The sequence below is a fragment of the Mustelus asterias genome, chromosome 12 (genome assembly GCF_964213995.1).
Source record: "Mustelus asterias chromosome 12, sMusAst1.hap1.1, whole genome shotgun sequence".
Lineage (NCBI taxonomy): Eukaryota > Metazoa > Chordata > Chondrichthyes > Carcharhiniformes > Triakidae > Mustelus > Mustelus asterias.
Window position 1 is genome coordinate 7,046,388 of NC_135812.1, and position 15,150 is coordinate 7,061,537.

Genomic DNA, 15,150 nt, shown 5'->3' on the forward strand with positions numbered 1-15,150 from the left:
AATACTTTTATACTTCACCCCTTGCAAAGAGGCCAATATTTCATTTGCCTCCTAATTACTTGTGATGTGGAGATGCCGGCGTTGGACTGGGGTAAACACAGTAAGAAGTTTAACAACACCAGGTTAAAGTCCAACAGGTTTATTTGGTAGCAAAAGCCACACAAGCTTTCGGAGCTCTAAGCCCCTTCTTCAGGTGAGTGGGAATTCTGTTCACAAACAGAGCTTATAAAGACACAGACTCAATTTACATGAATAATGGTTGGAATGCGAATACTTACAACTAATCAAGTCTTTAAGAAACAAAACAATGTGAGTGGAGAGAGCATCAAGACAGGCTAAAAAGATGTGTATTGTCTCCAGACAAGACAGCCAGTGAAACTCTGCAGGTCCACGCAACTGTGGGAGTTACAAATAGTGTGACATGAACCCAATATCCCGGTTGAGGCCGTCCTCGTGTGTGCGGAACTTGGCTATCAGTTTCTGCTCAGCGACTCTGCGCTGTCGTGTGTCGCGAAGGCCGCCTTGGAGAACGCTTACCCGAATATCAGAGGCCGAATGCCCGTGACCGCTGAAGTGCTCCCCAACAGGAAGAGAACAGTCTTGCCTGGTGATTGTCGAGCGGTGTTCATTCATCCGTTGTCGCAGCGTCTGCATAGTTTCCCCAATGTACCATGCCTCGGGACATCCTTTCTTGCAGCGTATCAGGTAGACAACGTTGGCCGAATTGCAAGAGTATGTACCGTGTACCTGGTGGATGGTGTTCTCACGTGAGATGAGATGCCATCATCTCATCTCACAGATGCCATCATCTCACGTGAGAACACCATCCACCAGGTACACGGTACATACTCTTGCAATTCGGCCAACGTTGTCTACCTGATACGCTGCAAGAAAGGATGTCCCGAGGCATGGTACATTGGGGAAACTATGCAGACGCTGCGACAACGGATGAATGAACACCGCTCGACAATCACCAGGCAAAACTGTTCTCTTCCTGTTGGGGAGCACTTCAGCGGTCACGGGCATTCGGCCTCTGATATTCGGGTAAGCGTTCTCCAAGGTGGCCTTCGTGACACACGACAGCGCAGAGTCGCTGAGCAGAAACTGATAGCCAAGTTCCGCACACACGAGGACGGCCTCAACCGGGATATTGGGTTCATGTCACACTATTTGTAACTCCCACAGTTGCGTGGACCTGCAGAGTTTCACTGGCTGTCTTGTCTGGAGACAATACACATCTTTTTAGCCTGTCTTAATGCTCTCTCCACTCTCATTGTTTTGTTTCTTAAAGACTTGATTAGTTGTAAGTATTCGCATTCCAACCATTATTCATGTAAATTGAGTCTGTGTCTTTATAAGCTCTGTTTGTGAACAGAATTCCCACTCACCTGAAGAAGGGGCTTAGAGCTCCGAACGCTTGTGTGGCTTTTGCTACCAAATAAACCTGTTGGACTTTAACCTGGTGTTGTTAAACTTCTTCCTAATTACTTGCCATACATACATGCTAACTTGTGATTCATTTGCAAAGTCACAGAGATTCCTTTACTGCAGTGTCTTGATTTAAATAATATTCTGATTTTTTTATTCTTCCAGCCAAAGTGGACAAGTTCACATTTTCCCACATTGTACTCAATTTACAAATTTTTTTGCTCACTCACTTGTCTACATCACTTTGTAGACTCTTTGTATCCTCCTGCTACCTGTTATTGGCAAATGTTACTGCACTACAGTCTTCCCTCCATCCCAGTGATTAATATAGATCATAGTTAAGCACCAAACCCTGAGGCATCACACTGGTTACAGTTTACTCACTTGAAAATGACCCATTTATCTTTCCTCTTTGTTAGTCAATCCTTTATCCGTGCTCATATATCACCCCTTGTGCAATAATCTTGTATGTGGCACCTTATTAAATGCCTTTTGGGAACTCAAATGCACTACAGAACTGGTTCCTCGTTATGCATCCATCTTTAAACAACTCTAGTACATTTTTCAAACATTATTTCCCTTTTCACACCACCATGTTGACTCTTTCTGATTATATCATAAGTTTTAAAAATGTCCTAATACTTATCTCCTCAGTTGTGGATTCTATGATTTTCCCAATGACAGATGTTAAGCTAACTGGCCTCTTGATTCCAGCTTTGTTCCCCCGCCCTTCTTGATTATAGGTGTTATATTTGCAGTTTTCCAGTTTGTTGGGACCTTTCCAGAATCGAGGGAATTTTCGAAGATTGCAACTAATGTATCCACTATCTCTGCAGCCTCTTATTCCTTTTTACACGCTAGGATGCAGGCTGTATGGTCCAGGGGACTTGTCAGCCTTTAGTCACATGAAGTTTTTCAAGTTTATTTATTAGTGTGACAAGTAGGCTTACATTAACACTGCAATGAAGTTACTGTGAATATCCCCTAGTTGCCACACTCCAGCGCCTGTTCGGGTACACTGAGGGAGAATTTAGTATGGCCAGTGCACCTAACCAGCACGTCTTTTGGACTGTGGGAGGAAACTGGAGCACCCGGAGGAAACCCGGGCAGAACGTGCAGACTCCAGACGGACAGTGACCTGAGCTGGGAATCGACCCCGGGTCCCTGGCACAGTGAGGCAGCAGTGCTAACGACTGTGCCACCATGCCGCCCAAATTTTCCTAGTACAGTAAATCTTTGTTATTCGTGTGCTCGGGAAACTGATAGTTTTATTACTCTGGCAGCTGGGTATTTAAGGGCATCACAAAACCACCATAACTTAAGACCAAGCTTCACACTGACTTTTTTTTTCAAACCAAAAATTCAGCTGTTGGTTTTACTGACAGTTGCATCCAGTAGAATATCTTTGATCAGGTACAATAACCAAAACTGACCCAATCATTTAGAATTGCAATGTATTTTTTTTTTAAAGAATGCATTATCTGAATACACGGTGGGGACTTTTCAAAAAATAATATTCCCCAGTCTCTAATGGGACCAATGTTGACTTTAACATCTTTATATTTCTTACTCGCATTCTCTCATATTTCAGTTTCTCCCTCTTTTTTAAGTCATCCTTTGCTGGTTTCTATACATTTTCCCAATCCTCTAGGCTGTCATTAATCTCAGCATCGTACATCTTTTCTTTCAATTTGATAACATTCTGAACTTAGTCACAATGGTACATCCTTTCCATAGCATCGTTCTTTCTCAATGGAATGAGTGTTATGATATATCTCCATAAATGGCTGCCACTGCTCCTATACCACCTTGCCTTTTCACCTATTTTCTGAGCCCACTTTAGCCGAGCCTGGCTTCGTATCCTTATTGAAGTGTTTAAAACACTAGTTTCAGACCCAAATATTTCACCCTCAAACTGGATGTGAAATTCATCATGTTATGATCACTCTTGCCTAGGTGATTCTTTACAGTGAGGTAATTAATCCTGTCTCATTGCACATTTTCATATCTCAAATAACCTGTTGTCTGGTTGGTTTCAGAATATATTGTTCTTAGAAACTGCCCCAGGTGAACTTATCCTCCAGTCAGTATTGACTACAAAGTTGGATTAAAATCTCCCATGATTTTTGTGGTATCTTGCATACAAGTCTCCATTATTTCTCAATTTATACTCAGTCCTACTGTCAGGGGCCTATAAACAACTCTCAGCAGTGAATTGTTTTCCTTTTAATTTCTTCTCTCATTTGATTTATAAATTTGTCTTTTTTTGAGACAGTCAGCAGCAAAAATACTGGGAATTTTCCATTTACCACCAGGCGGCTGTAGTGTTCAGTTTGCAATGTGTGCTGAGATAACCGATTACGGTGGTGCTTGTGGGGGGAGAAAATGCATTTACAGGTCTTCAGGAAGAAGGCAGGATCACAGAGAACAGAGCACTTGTGCAGCTGTCAGATTTAAAAAAAAAGACTGCACTCCCCATCCTTGTCAGCAAGTTCTAAATTAATAATACTTGGAATAAAAGTGGAAAATTGAATGCTGCATTCCTTGGGCTCGGGTGATGCCAGGAGCCTGTGTTTGTCAAGGAGACTATACTGCACTGAGCTACCTCAAATGTTCAGTTGTAATTCTGCTATTGGAGCAGTGTTGTCGGTTTGCTCTCCAACACCTGCTCATTCCATATCAGTTCCTTGCAGTTTATCACCGTACTGAGACTCCACCTGTTCCTGTGTTGTGAAGGATGGGTCTAACCAAATTACTGTGGAACACTTTGTTCAGTTGGACCATGCTGAACCACCAGAAAGCTTATGCAGAAAAGCACAATTGATCAAAGGTCCATCAGGCAATGGTCCGTGTGTAATGTCCTTACGGCCCTGTGGGAAATGGAGATTGGATGGTTCACTAAGCAGACTCAGTCATTTGGCAGAGTGCCTCGGTTGCTTTCAAACCTGCATCAGGCTTGACTGGTGAGAAAGGGCCCTTTGATATATCTTTCCTGCACACCTGGAGTCTCCGCACCTCAACATGCTGCCCTCCAGGCAGAGGAAGGCACCATCATCCATCTCCTGTGCCTTTTCAAAGGAGGTCTGGCAAGAGATGCAGTGGTTTTGATGCAGTCATGCAGGGTTCTGCTCTAAAGTTGTTCCCAGGCATGCACACTGATTAACATCAACTGCTGCTGGTGGATTGTCAGCCCAGTGAAAGATGCTCTTTGGTCGAGTCTAAACATGCTGGTCTTCCAATGCAGAGGGTTGTCTATCAGACTGGTCCAGGGCCATGTGATGAGGGCACTAAAGTTTGGTGCAGCCTCTGCAAAGACACACAGGACATTCTGGATTGATGCCCTTCAACCATAGTACGCCCGAGGGGCATTTTCAGGATGGCAGCCTGTAACTAGTGGAGTGCCACAGGGATCAGTGCTGGGGGCCACAATTATTTATATATATATATACACACACACACATAAGTTTAAGTTTTTATTAGTGTCACAAGTAGGCTTACATTAACACTGCAATAAAGTCAGTGTGAAAATCCATATTAGTGACGAGGATGTACTATTGCCAAGTTTGCAGATGATGCAAAAATAGGTGGGAAGGCAAATGATGAGGATGACAGTCTACAGTGAAGTTACTGTGAAATTCCCCTAGTCGCCACACTCCGGCACCTGTTCGGGTACACTGAGGGAGAATTTAGCATGGCCAACGCACCCTAACCAGCACACCTTTCTGACCATGGGAGGAAACCAGAGCACCCGGAGGGAAACCCACGCAGACACAGTGAGAATGTGCAAACTCCACACAGACAGTGACCCAAGCCGGGAATTGAACCGGGGCCCTGGTGCTGTGAGGCAGCATTGCTAACCACTGTGCCATTATTTAACTTATGATTTTGTTATTGTTATTTAACTTCTGATTTTGGAAATTTGTTGCACCCCTGAAGCTGTTGAACTGTGATGTGGCAAATGTAAACTGTAACTTTACACCCCCAATCCCTTCAGTGAGGCTGAATACGGGTAGAGTTTGGTGCTGTAATTAAAAATCAGCAGTAACACATCCATTTTTTTTGGGTTGAACTTGGCAGCAGTTTTGTGTTTAATTTCTGACGCCCATCGTACACGTGCTGGTTTGGTGGGAACAGGCACCATGTTAATTTGGAGTTAGTTTTAGTGGTACGAAATGGCAGATGCTATTCCAATTCCAGCACTGGGCATTATCTTACTGTTTAGAATATTAAAGAAAAGAGACAATCCACCAAATCAAAATGTTTTGAAGTCACTTGACTTCTGACATTACTATGACTATTACTATTTCAGAATACTTAATTAATTGTAAAGTGCTTTGAACATCCCGAGTTTATGAAAGGTGCTATTTAAATACAAAACAAATTTGGGTTTTCGGAATTTTTTTCTGGCCACCAGTGGTATTGTGTAGCCTCAACTTTAGTAAATTCCAGGATAATTTCCAGATTATCTTGCTGTAACTTGATATTCTGTCATTTCTCTCCCTCCAGAAAGATGCATTCTTTTAAAAAAGTTTATTCTCCTCCTGCATGAGAACCGTAAACCCTCCCTGAGCGCTGACTGTCCTTGTGCTTTATTATTTTGTGTGTTCATCCAGGTGAGGATGATTGATGTTGGCCAGCCGTTGTCCATGTTGAGCATTTCAAAGTTCAATTATAACTTGAGGCTTAGGATAAAGCTTCACCTTGTCTAATTTCCGACAGTTTCCAATTATCCGTCAGTGCCTTTTTTTTGCCATTATCCTTTGCCCACTTGAGACTTGCCCTTTCCCGTTTTAAATAATGCACAGTCTCTAGTCTTTTAGTACTTCTACACAGCTGACCTTTGCAGCAGTTTTTAAAGCTATTAACATATTTCCAGTATTCTGTAGTGTAATAAGTATAGAAATCTGATTCGGCAGTGCATGATTTAGTTAAGGGTGGGGAGATATTCTGAGATTTACGAATGTCTGAGCTTGAATATTTCTGCCAAGGAAGATGTGTTATTGAAGCTTTTCATCTTGCATTCATCGGGACAGACACGGTGCCAAATTTCAAAGGAAGCAACAGTTTATACTGGATGAGAAAGGGGTGCTGACTAGTCGCCTCTGAGCAGGTCCAGGCATTGCCCCACTTAAACCAAAGCATAGTACATGATGCTCCCTGTTGTATTCTCGATGATAACACCTCGACCAGTCGGAGCTAATTGACCACCCAAAACTTTCCTGGTGGCTGACTACACTTTAAAAATGGTTGGATTGGATTAATAATATTCCATGTGGTATCAATAATCTATAGTTCACCAAATTTACTCCCTTTGTCATCTATGGGAACTTGCAAGAAAACTCGTCCAATTCTTCTAAATAGGAATGGGTCATTCACATTGTACAACATGTCATGTTGTCATCCTGACAGTGAAGGAACATCATCTTAAAGTACGTTTGTTTTTCCTTTTTAGACTTGTCCCTGTCTGCACTCACCTTTTTAAAAGCACATCGTGACTTTAACATTTGCTTAAGAAATGAGAGGTTATTTTTGATGCTCAGGTACTGGGACCCTATCGATATTGCCTCTGCTTTGTAGATAGCTGTGAGTAGTGCAATATTGCTTATAGGGTTTCAGTGTTTGGGAATTACAGCGGCCTGGCTTACAGCCCATCACTTGAGTGGAGAGCTTCAGTTTTCACATTAACAAAATTGTGCAAAATGCTGATGAAAATATGTACATGTTTATTTTTCTGGGGATGGAACGAGAATGAGGGAAGACGTGCAACGCTAACTAAACTGGTCATTTTTATTGTCACGTTGTTAAATTAAAGTTGCCAGTAGCTCCAACCCTACCAAAAATTTGAGTAAATATACCCTGTAGGTCGTTAGCTTTGATCCCGGATCTCTCTCTGATTTATGTAGGTGTTGCAATGGGAGGGTTTATACTCCTGTTTTAAAAAATTCTTTTGTGGAATGTGGGCATTGCTGGCAAGGCCCAACATTTATTGGCCATCCCTAATTGTCCTTGAAGGTGGTGGTGAGCTGAAACCTTAAACCGTTGCAGTCCATCTGGTGCAAGTACACCACAGTACTGTTAAGAAGGGAACTACAGGATTTTGACCCAGTGATAATGCAGGAACGGCGATTATAGTTTCAAATCAGTATGGTGTGGGCCTTGCAGGTGATGGTGTTCCCATACATCTGCTGCCCTTGTCCTTCTAGGTGGTAGAGATCATGGGTTTGGAAGATGTTGTCAAAAGCAGCCTTGGAGAGTTGCTGCAGTGCTCCCTGTATATGGTGCACAGTGGCAGCAGTGTGTATTGGTAGTAGAGGAGTGTGACTGTTGAAGGTGGATGGGGTGCCAATTAAGTGAGCTGTGTTGTCCTGGATGATGTTCCAGCTTCTTGACTGTTGGAGCTGCGCTTCGTGGAGAGTATTCCATCACACTCCTGACTTGTGCCTTGTAGATGTTGGACAAACTTTGGAGAGTCATTAGGTGAGTTACTGCAGAATTCCCAGCCTCTGACCTCTTGTAGTCTGTGCCAAGATTATGTGTGAGGAAGATTGAGTAAAGATAGGAGCTGGCTTATCTGTACAGTTCGTAAGCTGCACTTAAAGCCCTGCCAGCTATCTTCTATAACTTCACCAAATTCATTGTGTGAGCCTGGAAAGGTTTTATTTGAAGGGAACTTGTCCATGAGGAAAGTCACACCTGAGTCCAGTTCTGTTTTTTTAATCTGACAGTTGTTCAAATACTGTCGTGTGAGCCTCCCTTCCTCTTAAGGACCTGCACTGCCTTTTTACAAGAACTGCTGTAATTAGTTATCTTAGCTCACATTGCAAATTGAGCCCTGGGGCATCTCTGCAGAGAACAGAAAATTCCCAGCTTCTTTGCTGTTCCCTGTCACTAACTGGGCATAAATTTAGAAAGGTAGAGAGCCTTTCAAAAGCTCAAGATATCTCAGTGCTTTAAACCAAATGAAGTACTTTTGAAGTGTTGTTCGGGTTCTAATCTAGGAAATGTGAGCAACCAATTTGCTCATTGCAAGCTCCCACAAACAGCAATGAGATAATGATCCGATAATGTTGTAGTGACGTTGGTTGAGGTATAAATATTGGCCAGGACACGGGACAAACTCTTTCATAAAGGGCATGGGATCTGTTATGCGCATGAGAGGGTAAACAGCAGAACCTTTGGTCAACATCTTATTTGAAAAACTGCCTTTCAAACACCATAGCTCTTAGTCCTGTCCCAAAGACTGCCCCTCCAAATGATCATCTGGCTTAGTGGAGAGAGTATGCTACCATGGAGCAGAGATCTTTGGTATGAATGTTGTAAGACATTTGTCACCCTGGAGGTGGGTGTAGGCATTAAGTCCTGAATTTCTGTTTTGAATTATTCAGCAGAAGTGTAGGAGTGTCACCAAATATTGCACAACACTGTGCACGCTCTTCAACCTGGGAACGTGAGTCCTGCAATTGTGCATGTTGAGTAGACCTCCTCTAACAGGCCCAGTGAAGTGTAGAAGCACCGTGTCATGTTAGATTTCTGTAATTTATTAACCAAGAAAAGTACACAGTCCAGGAGCTGATACTAAGTTGCCCCAGTATGTGACTTGTATTAGGTCCAGTGTGTGCTTAGGTAATTAACCGCTTGTGTATATATTTGGCATAAAACTTGTTCAGTTGGTTCATTGGAGGCAGTAATATTGGAAGGAATGGGTATTTGAAACTAACATTTGCATTTTTTGGTAGTGCTCTTGGATATCTGGAAGTAAACCGCATTACAGTAATGTAAACAAAAATAATAAATTGTTTGAGAAATAGTTAAAACCTTGTCAGGACAATGGCTTCCCAATCCCATCAGTCACTCTGACCCCATGCCACCCTAATGCTATGAATATATGTGGGCAAACCAAACTCGTTTTCTATTATCTCCCCTGTATTGTTGCAAGCGATAGTTTTCAGTTACAAACTATAATTGGATCAACCCAAAGTAAGGAAGCATTTGCTTTTCTAAAAGCACTGGCTGCATTCTTTTTGAATAATTGAACGCCACTGAATAATTTATACTGTGCATTGTGCGGATCCCAAGAAGAGCTACACAAATGGCTTTGATTGAAGAATGGTGTCGTTTGCTGTTCTTGCAGGAGGTGGTATAGGGAGATGTACATTTCAGATGCTGGAACCAGAGTCTACAGAAATTTATTACTAATCAGGACCATAAGAGTCAATGCTCTAATTCCTCAAACTTCTAGGATAAGGTTTCTCTCGTCTCCTGCGATTGATTATTTTAAAATAGAGGCTTTGTGGTTTCGGATGACCAGTTCACAAGGTTGGTCAAAGTGGCTGTTCCTTTTCGATCAGGACCTGGGAACAGTAGCTTCATCCGCTAGCAGGTCGACAAACCAGCTGAAACCTTTGCAAGTGTATTCTAAGCGGTCGCTTTATTCCCTGGATCTGGGAGTGTAGTTCGGTGCCCCAGGTGTTACAGCCACGGCTCTCCTATTGCTGACCTTTGGCTAACAGTCCAATATGTTACTTTTTTCAGCCCTTTTTAGCTTTATCCATAATATAGAGCCTTTCATGTCCTTGGGATATCTGGAAACATTTCACAGCCAATTATTTTTTTTCTAAATTTACATAGAACAGTACAGCACAGAACAGGCCCTTCGGCCCACGATGTTGTGCCGAGCTTTATCTGAAACCAAGATCAAGCTATCCCACTCCCTATCATCCTGGTGTGCTCCATGTGCCTATCCAATAACCGCTTAAATGTTCCTAAAGTGTCTGACTCCACTATCACTGCCGGCAGTCCATTCCACACCCCAACCACTCTCTGCGTAAAGAACCTACCTATTTAAAGTTTCTTTAGTTAAAAGCTCTTTCTAGCATTGGTCTGCACTTCCACCCTGACTCATGCTCATATGGAAGAAATGTTCTTTGTATTAAGAAAACAGAGTTTCACCTCAGTCGGTAGAGGGCAACTAAGGATGGGCAATAAATGCTGGCCAGCCAGCGACGCCCATGTCACACGAATAAATTTTTAAAAAGCTTCCTTTCCTCAGTTAGAAGTTTGTGTTCATGACCTACTGCAGGATCCAAAAACATAATCTGGGTTAACTGTACAGTCACTGTTTGAGGGGAAACATGGGCACCAGTCTGTATACAAGGTTCCACAATGAGATAAATGGACAGATAATTTGTTTTAGGTGAATTTCCTTGAGGCATGAATTTTGACTTCTACATTGAGAGAACTCCCAACCTCCCCTGCAAATAATGCCATTGGATCTTACTGTCTACCCTCGTAGGTAGAAATATCTCCAGTTAATCTGCCATCCAAAAGATACTAAAATGTCTGAAAAGTTTGTGTCCTGAAGTAAACATGACTTGAAGCAGATGATTGAGAGAGCCAAGACACTTGTGTACTGAGTTTAAGGTATGATATTTTCTGAAATGTTGTGTAAATGTGTGGGTCTACTTGAAGAACATGCCACTTTTTGACTGTGATGATCTTTGGCAATTCTTTTCAATTGAAAGCCCAGCACCCTGGGGCATTAGAAAGGTCAATGTGCCTGGATAGATAGAGTGCACACTGCTGCCATTTTTGGGTGGAAGAGGTGAATTTAATGGGTTGCCTGCTGTTGTGTTGCTGACATCCAATCTCGCTGGAACCTGGATCAGTGATTTCCACGCACAGTCTAACATCATCAAGAGCAAAGGTTACTGCTGTGAACATCCAAAACTCTGCCTGAAATAACCTATATTACCCCATGACCCACGTGTTGCTGGTAGATGGTTTGCAAATGTATTTTCCTTTTTCTGTCTGGAAGAGGGAGAAATCTCAGCTCTTAAAGAGAGAATGGTTTTAATTTCATCCTTGATTCCTTCATTGGAATGCCCCAAGTATTTGCATAACAGGCTGGAGTTTTAATTTTGAGCTACTCTGCGTTGCCTCTTTTTCCACAGCTGGCTTTTTGTTCAGAAATTCAAATTATAGAAGAGAATTTCTGGTAATATCTGACACAGTGCAATTTCCGTTGGCGATGTGATGTGAACACTGCAATGTCTCATTGCCTTCCGAATCGAGTTCTTCCATCAAACATTTAATATTAACACAATGTCTTAAAATGGGAAATGTTCCTTTCTCAGTGAGGTCGGTCCCTTTTGAACAATTTCTTCATGTCAAGTATAAAGAGAAACTCCATATTCCTTAAAATAAATCATCTATCAGTGCAAGGTAATGGTGCAGGCAAGAAAGAAAGCAGGAGAAAATGCTAATAAAATATTATACCCCTGTGGTTTTATCAAGTAGCAAATCAATTTTGGCAAGTGGGTGTTCAAGCTCTCTTCTCTCTCCTCCCCCCCCTCCCCCCCCCCGCCCTAATGAATGTTCATAAGATAAAGGAGCAGAATTAGGCCATTCAGCCCATCAAGTCTGCTCTGCCATTCAATCGTGGCTGATAAGTTTCTGAACCCCATTCTCCCGCCTTCTCCCTGTACCCTTTGATCCCCTTACCAATCAAGAACCTAATCTATCTCTGTCTTAAATGCACTCAATGACCTGGCCTCCGCCGCCTTCTGTGGCAATGAATTCCATAGATTCACCACCCTCTGGCTGAAGAAATTCCTCCTCCTCTAAATCCAAACATAGCAGTGTGAAATTTGGAATTCCAGTTGAAATATCTGGAATTACAAAGCTAGTGTCAATAAACCTGATTGTGGCTGTTGTGCATTGTCTTAAAAACCCAACTGGTCCATTAATGTGCTTTAGAGGAGGCAATCGGCAATTCTTACATGACTGCAGTATCCTCACCAGTGATTTGATTTGATTTATTATTGTCACAACTATTAGCATACAGTGAAAAGTATTGTTTCTTGCGCACTATACAGACAAAGCATACCGTTCATAGAGAAGGAAAGGAGAGAGTGCAGAATATAGTGTTAGTCATAGCTAGGGTATAGAGAAAGATCAACTTAATGCGAGGTAGGTCCATTCAAAAGTCTGACAGCACCAGGGAAGAAGCTGTTTCTGAGTTGGTTGGTACGTGACCCCAGACTGTTATATCTTTTTGTGATTGACTCCTCTCAGTTCTAAGAAATTGCTCCTCATCTCGGATCCTAGTCTCTGCAGCTAATGATGGCAGGAGGTAGTGGAGACATTGTAACTTCCCCACCAACTTGGCTTTCAGGTAGACTAACTACAGAATTGGAGAGCACGTACGTGCACACACATATCCTTTCTCTGAAGGTGTGACATTTGCCATCTTGTCTCTTTCCCCCAGCTGATGTACAGGTTTGGCCAATGTGGGCAAGCTGTTGACCATGTGAATCTAATCCTAGTGATAGCTGTGGTCTGATTGGTTGCACTCCTGTCTTAGTCAGAAGGCTGTGGACTCAAGACATTCCAGAGCACAAATTTAGAGAGATTCCTTTACAATACCAAGGAAGTGCTACATTGTCACTGTGCTGTCTTTGAAACCTTGTCTGCCTCAGTTGGGTGATATAAAAGATCCCATGGTGTTATTTCAAAGATACGCTTGGAAGTGATCCCTGCTACTCTGCCAATAATTATCCATCAATCCGCATCACTTTGATTCTAGCCCCGGTCACATTGTTCGGTGGGTTTTGCTGTGTGCAGATTGGCTCATTCTCCCAACATTATGACAGTGGTGCACTCTGTGTAGTCCTGTGGTGAGCTGTTTTAAAAATAGAAGTAGTTTCTCTACCTGCAGCAGTGGAGGAGCAGGGCCCCTTATCCTGACTAAATAGTGCTTGAGCCCCCACCCATGAAGAGAGGGAAGGAGTGTTCCAGAATTCCAGTATGGTTCTTGTGTTGAGGCAACAAATTTTATACAGTGAAAATGGAATGTACTTGTTATTGCCATGCTCGAGAGAGTGTACAATTCACAGCTCAACTTAGAATTACACACCTGGGAATGGGGCGCTGAGCGGTTTTAAGCCCAAAACCAGGTGTTCAGCCTACAGTGAGTTTTGAGAGTTTTCCTAAGGGCTTCTCAGCCTGTCTCTTGTGTAACAGCTGGCAGATTAACCAAATATCTGCGCTTCTGCGAATCCCCTCCAGGCAATTTGGCTTTTGAGACTTTTACGCAGTAGAAATATGTGGCTGGCAGGCACCAACATGTTTTACCACTAACTCCTGATTAAACTGCGCCTTGGCTAATGATCTCAGCAGATTCTGCAACTTTTCAGTTTAACTTGTTATTAATTGAAGTTTTTTACTGCTGAAGTAATACATTTTTAACACTTTTTCATTTTGATTTGATAATGTGAATACGATAACCTCATGCCACCCAGCCCTGCCCCCACACCACTGCACCTCTACCATCCCAGCACCCACCCCACCATCTGACACAGGAATTCAACATCTGATTTCACTAATCACTCCTCCCCGGAGCAGTGGGGTCCATAGATTTCTGGGGGTCTGTAAAGATCTGCTGGTGTGCATAAGAGTCAATGAGTGGTCATCACGTGTGCAGTGCAGAGTTGTCTGGCTGCGTCACCTCGAGGGGAGCACACATGGAGGAGCGCTGAGAGCAGCAAGAAGGCCAGGTACATGGTGGTGCTCACGTGAGTTTAGCCCTGTTCAGAAAATAGTTTCTAAATTTTTAAACTGATGCCTCCATCTTGTTGCTATGAACAAATCTGTTTATTTAAAAAGGTATTAAAATGCTTTGCATGCACTTTTACATTTACAGTATATAATGTACAGTGTTAAATGAGGCGGGTGGAGCTCAGGTGATTTACTAGTTCATTTGAGAGAGGGTTATTCAAAACAGTTTGGGAACCACTGCTCTAGCGAGGACGACAATTTTTTACTGCTGCACATGGAAAGGGAGCCAGAGATGGGATAGAGATGCTGGAGGGACTGTAGGGTAGAGAGTAGAGCAAGGGTAGGTGAGTGCAGATTGGGCTACAGAACAGCAATGGCTGTTGGCTAAGCTATGTCTGAGCTGCACCGGGATGGGTCCAGTTTAAAAGACTCACTCCATCGCCACTGCTCCACAGCCTCATTCCTGTTTCAGATGTTTTGTGCTTCTTTGTAATTCCAGACATTCTAGAATTTGATGGATTTATTCTGGCCTTGTCATTCAGGTTTGCTTTATAAGCAAGCTGGACTGGATCGATTGAAGAAATAAGCAGTTGTGTGATTGAGCTGATGCCCACTCACTAAACTTGTGTATAGTCAGCTTCAGGGGCATAATGTAACATGATTTGAAAACTTGTGCTTTAACATCCCCTCTCTGTAATTCTGCTGATAATAGTCACAGGCCTGGAGTTCAAGGATTGGCACTGGTGGGTGTGAACTCTTGCTGGCCCAGTGTTAGAATTCCTGGAGGGAGTGATGGTGGAGTTAAGGAGCAGTGATGTGATCTTTTGACAGAGAAAAAATAGTCTGCTTAACCCTTTACTTCCTTCAATTTAGTTCCAGAAGGCAGAATCTGACCTGGATTATATCGAGCACAAACTAGAGTTTGAAATAGTGAAAAACCTTCCTCAGAACACACCGACACAGGTACACATGTTTTATCAGAACACTGATTGCGGGGAAATCTTTCATTTGTTTAACTCATGCCTCCATCTTGTTGCTCTGATTAACTTGTATTTCTGCAGGGTATTATCAGGACTGGCTTGTCATTGGAATGATAAATTGGTTATGTGCATGTTACCATTCCTTAAACAGGAATGTCAGTTACTTCATTTACATTTTTTAATGAAT

At 42.6% G+C, this 15,150-nt stretch overlaps 1 protein-coding gene across 2 annotated transcripts in view; it reads left to right on the forward strand.

Moving 5' to 3' along the window:
• The window catches only part of ska2 (spindle and kinetochore associated complex subunit 2), a 36,895-nt gene that overhangs the window by 12,411 nt on the left and 9,334 nt on the right, over positions 1 to 15,150 (forward strand). For both annotated transcript variants that reach the window (XM_078224655.1, XM_078224656.1), the window contains one exon: positions 14,857 to 14,946. In XM_078224655.1, coding sequence (XP_078080781.1) covers positions 14,857 to 14,946 — 90 coding nt within the window. The remainder of the gene's footprint in view (positions 1 to 14,856; positions 14,947 to 15,150) is intronic.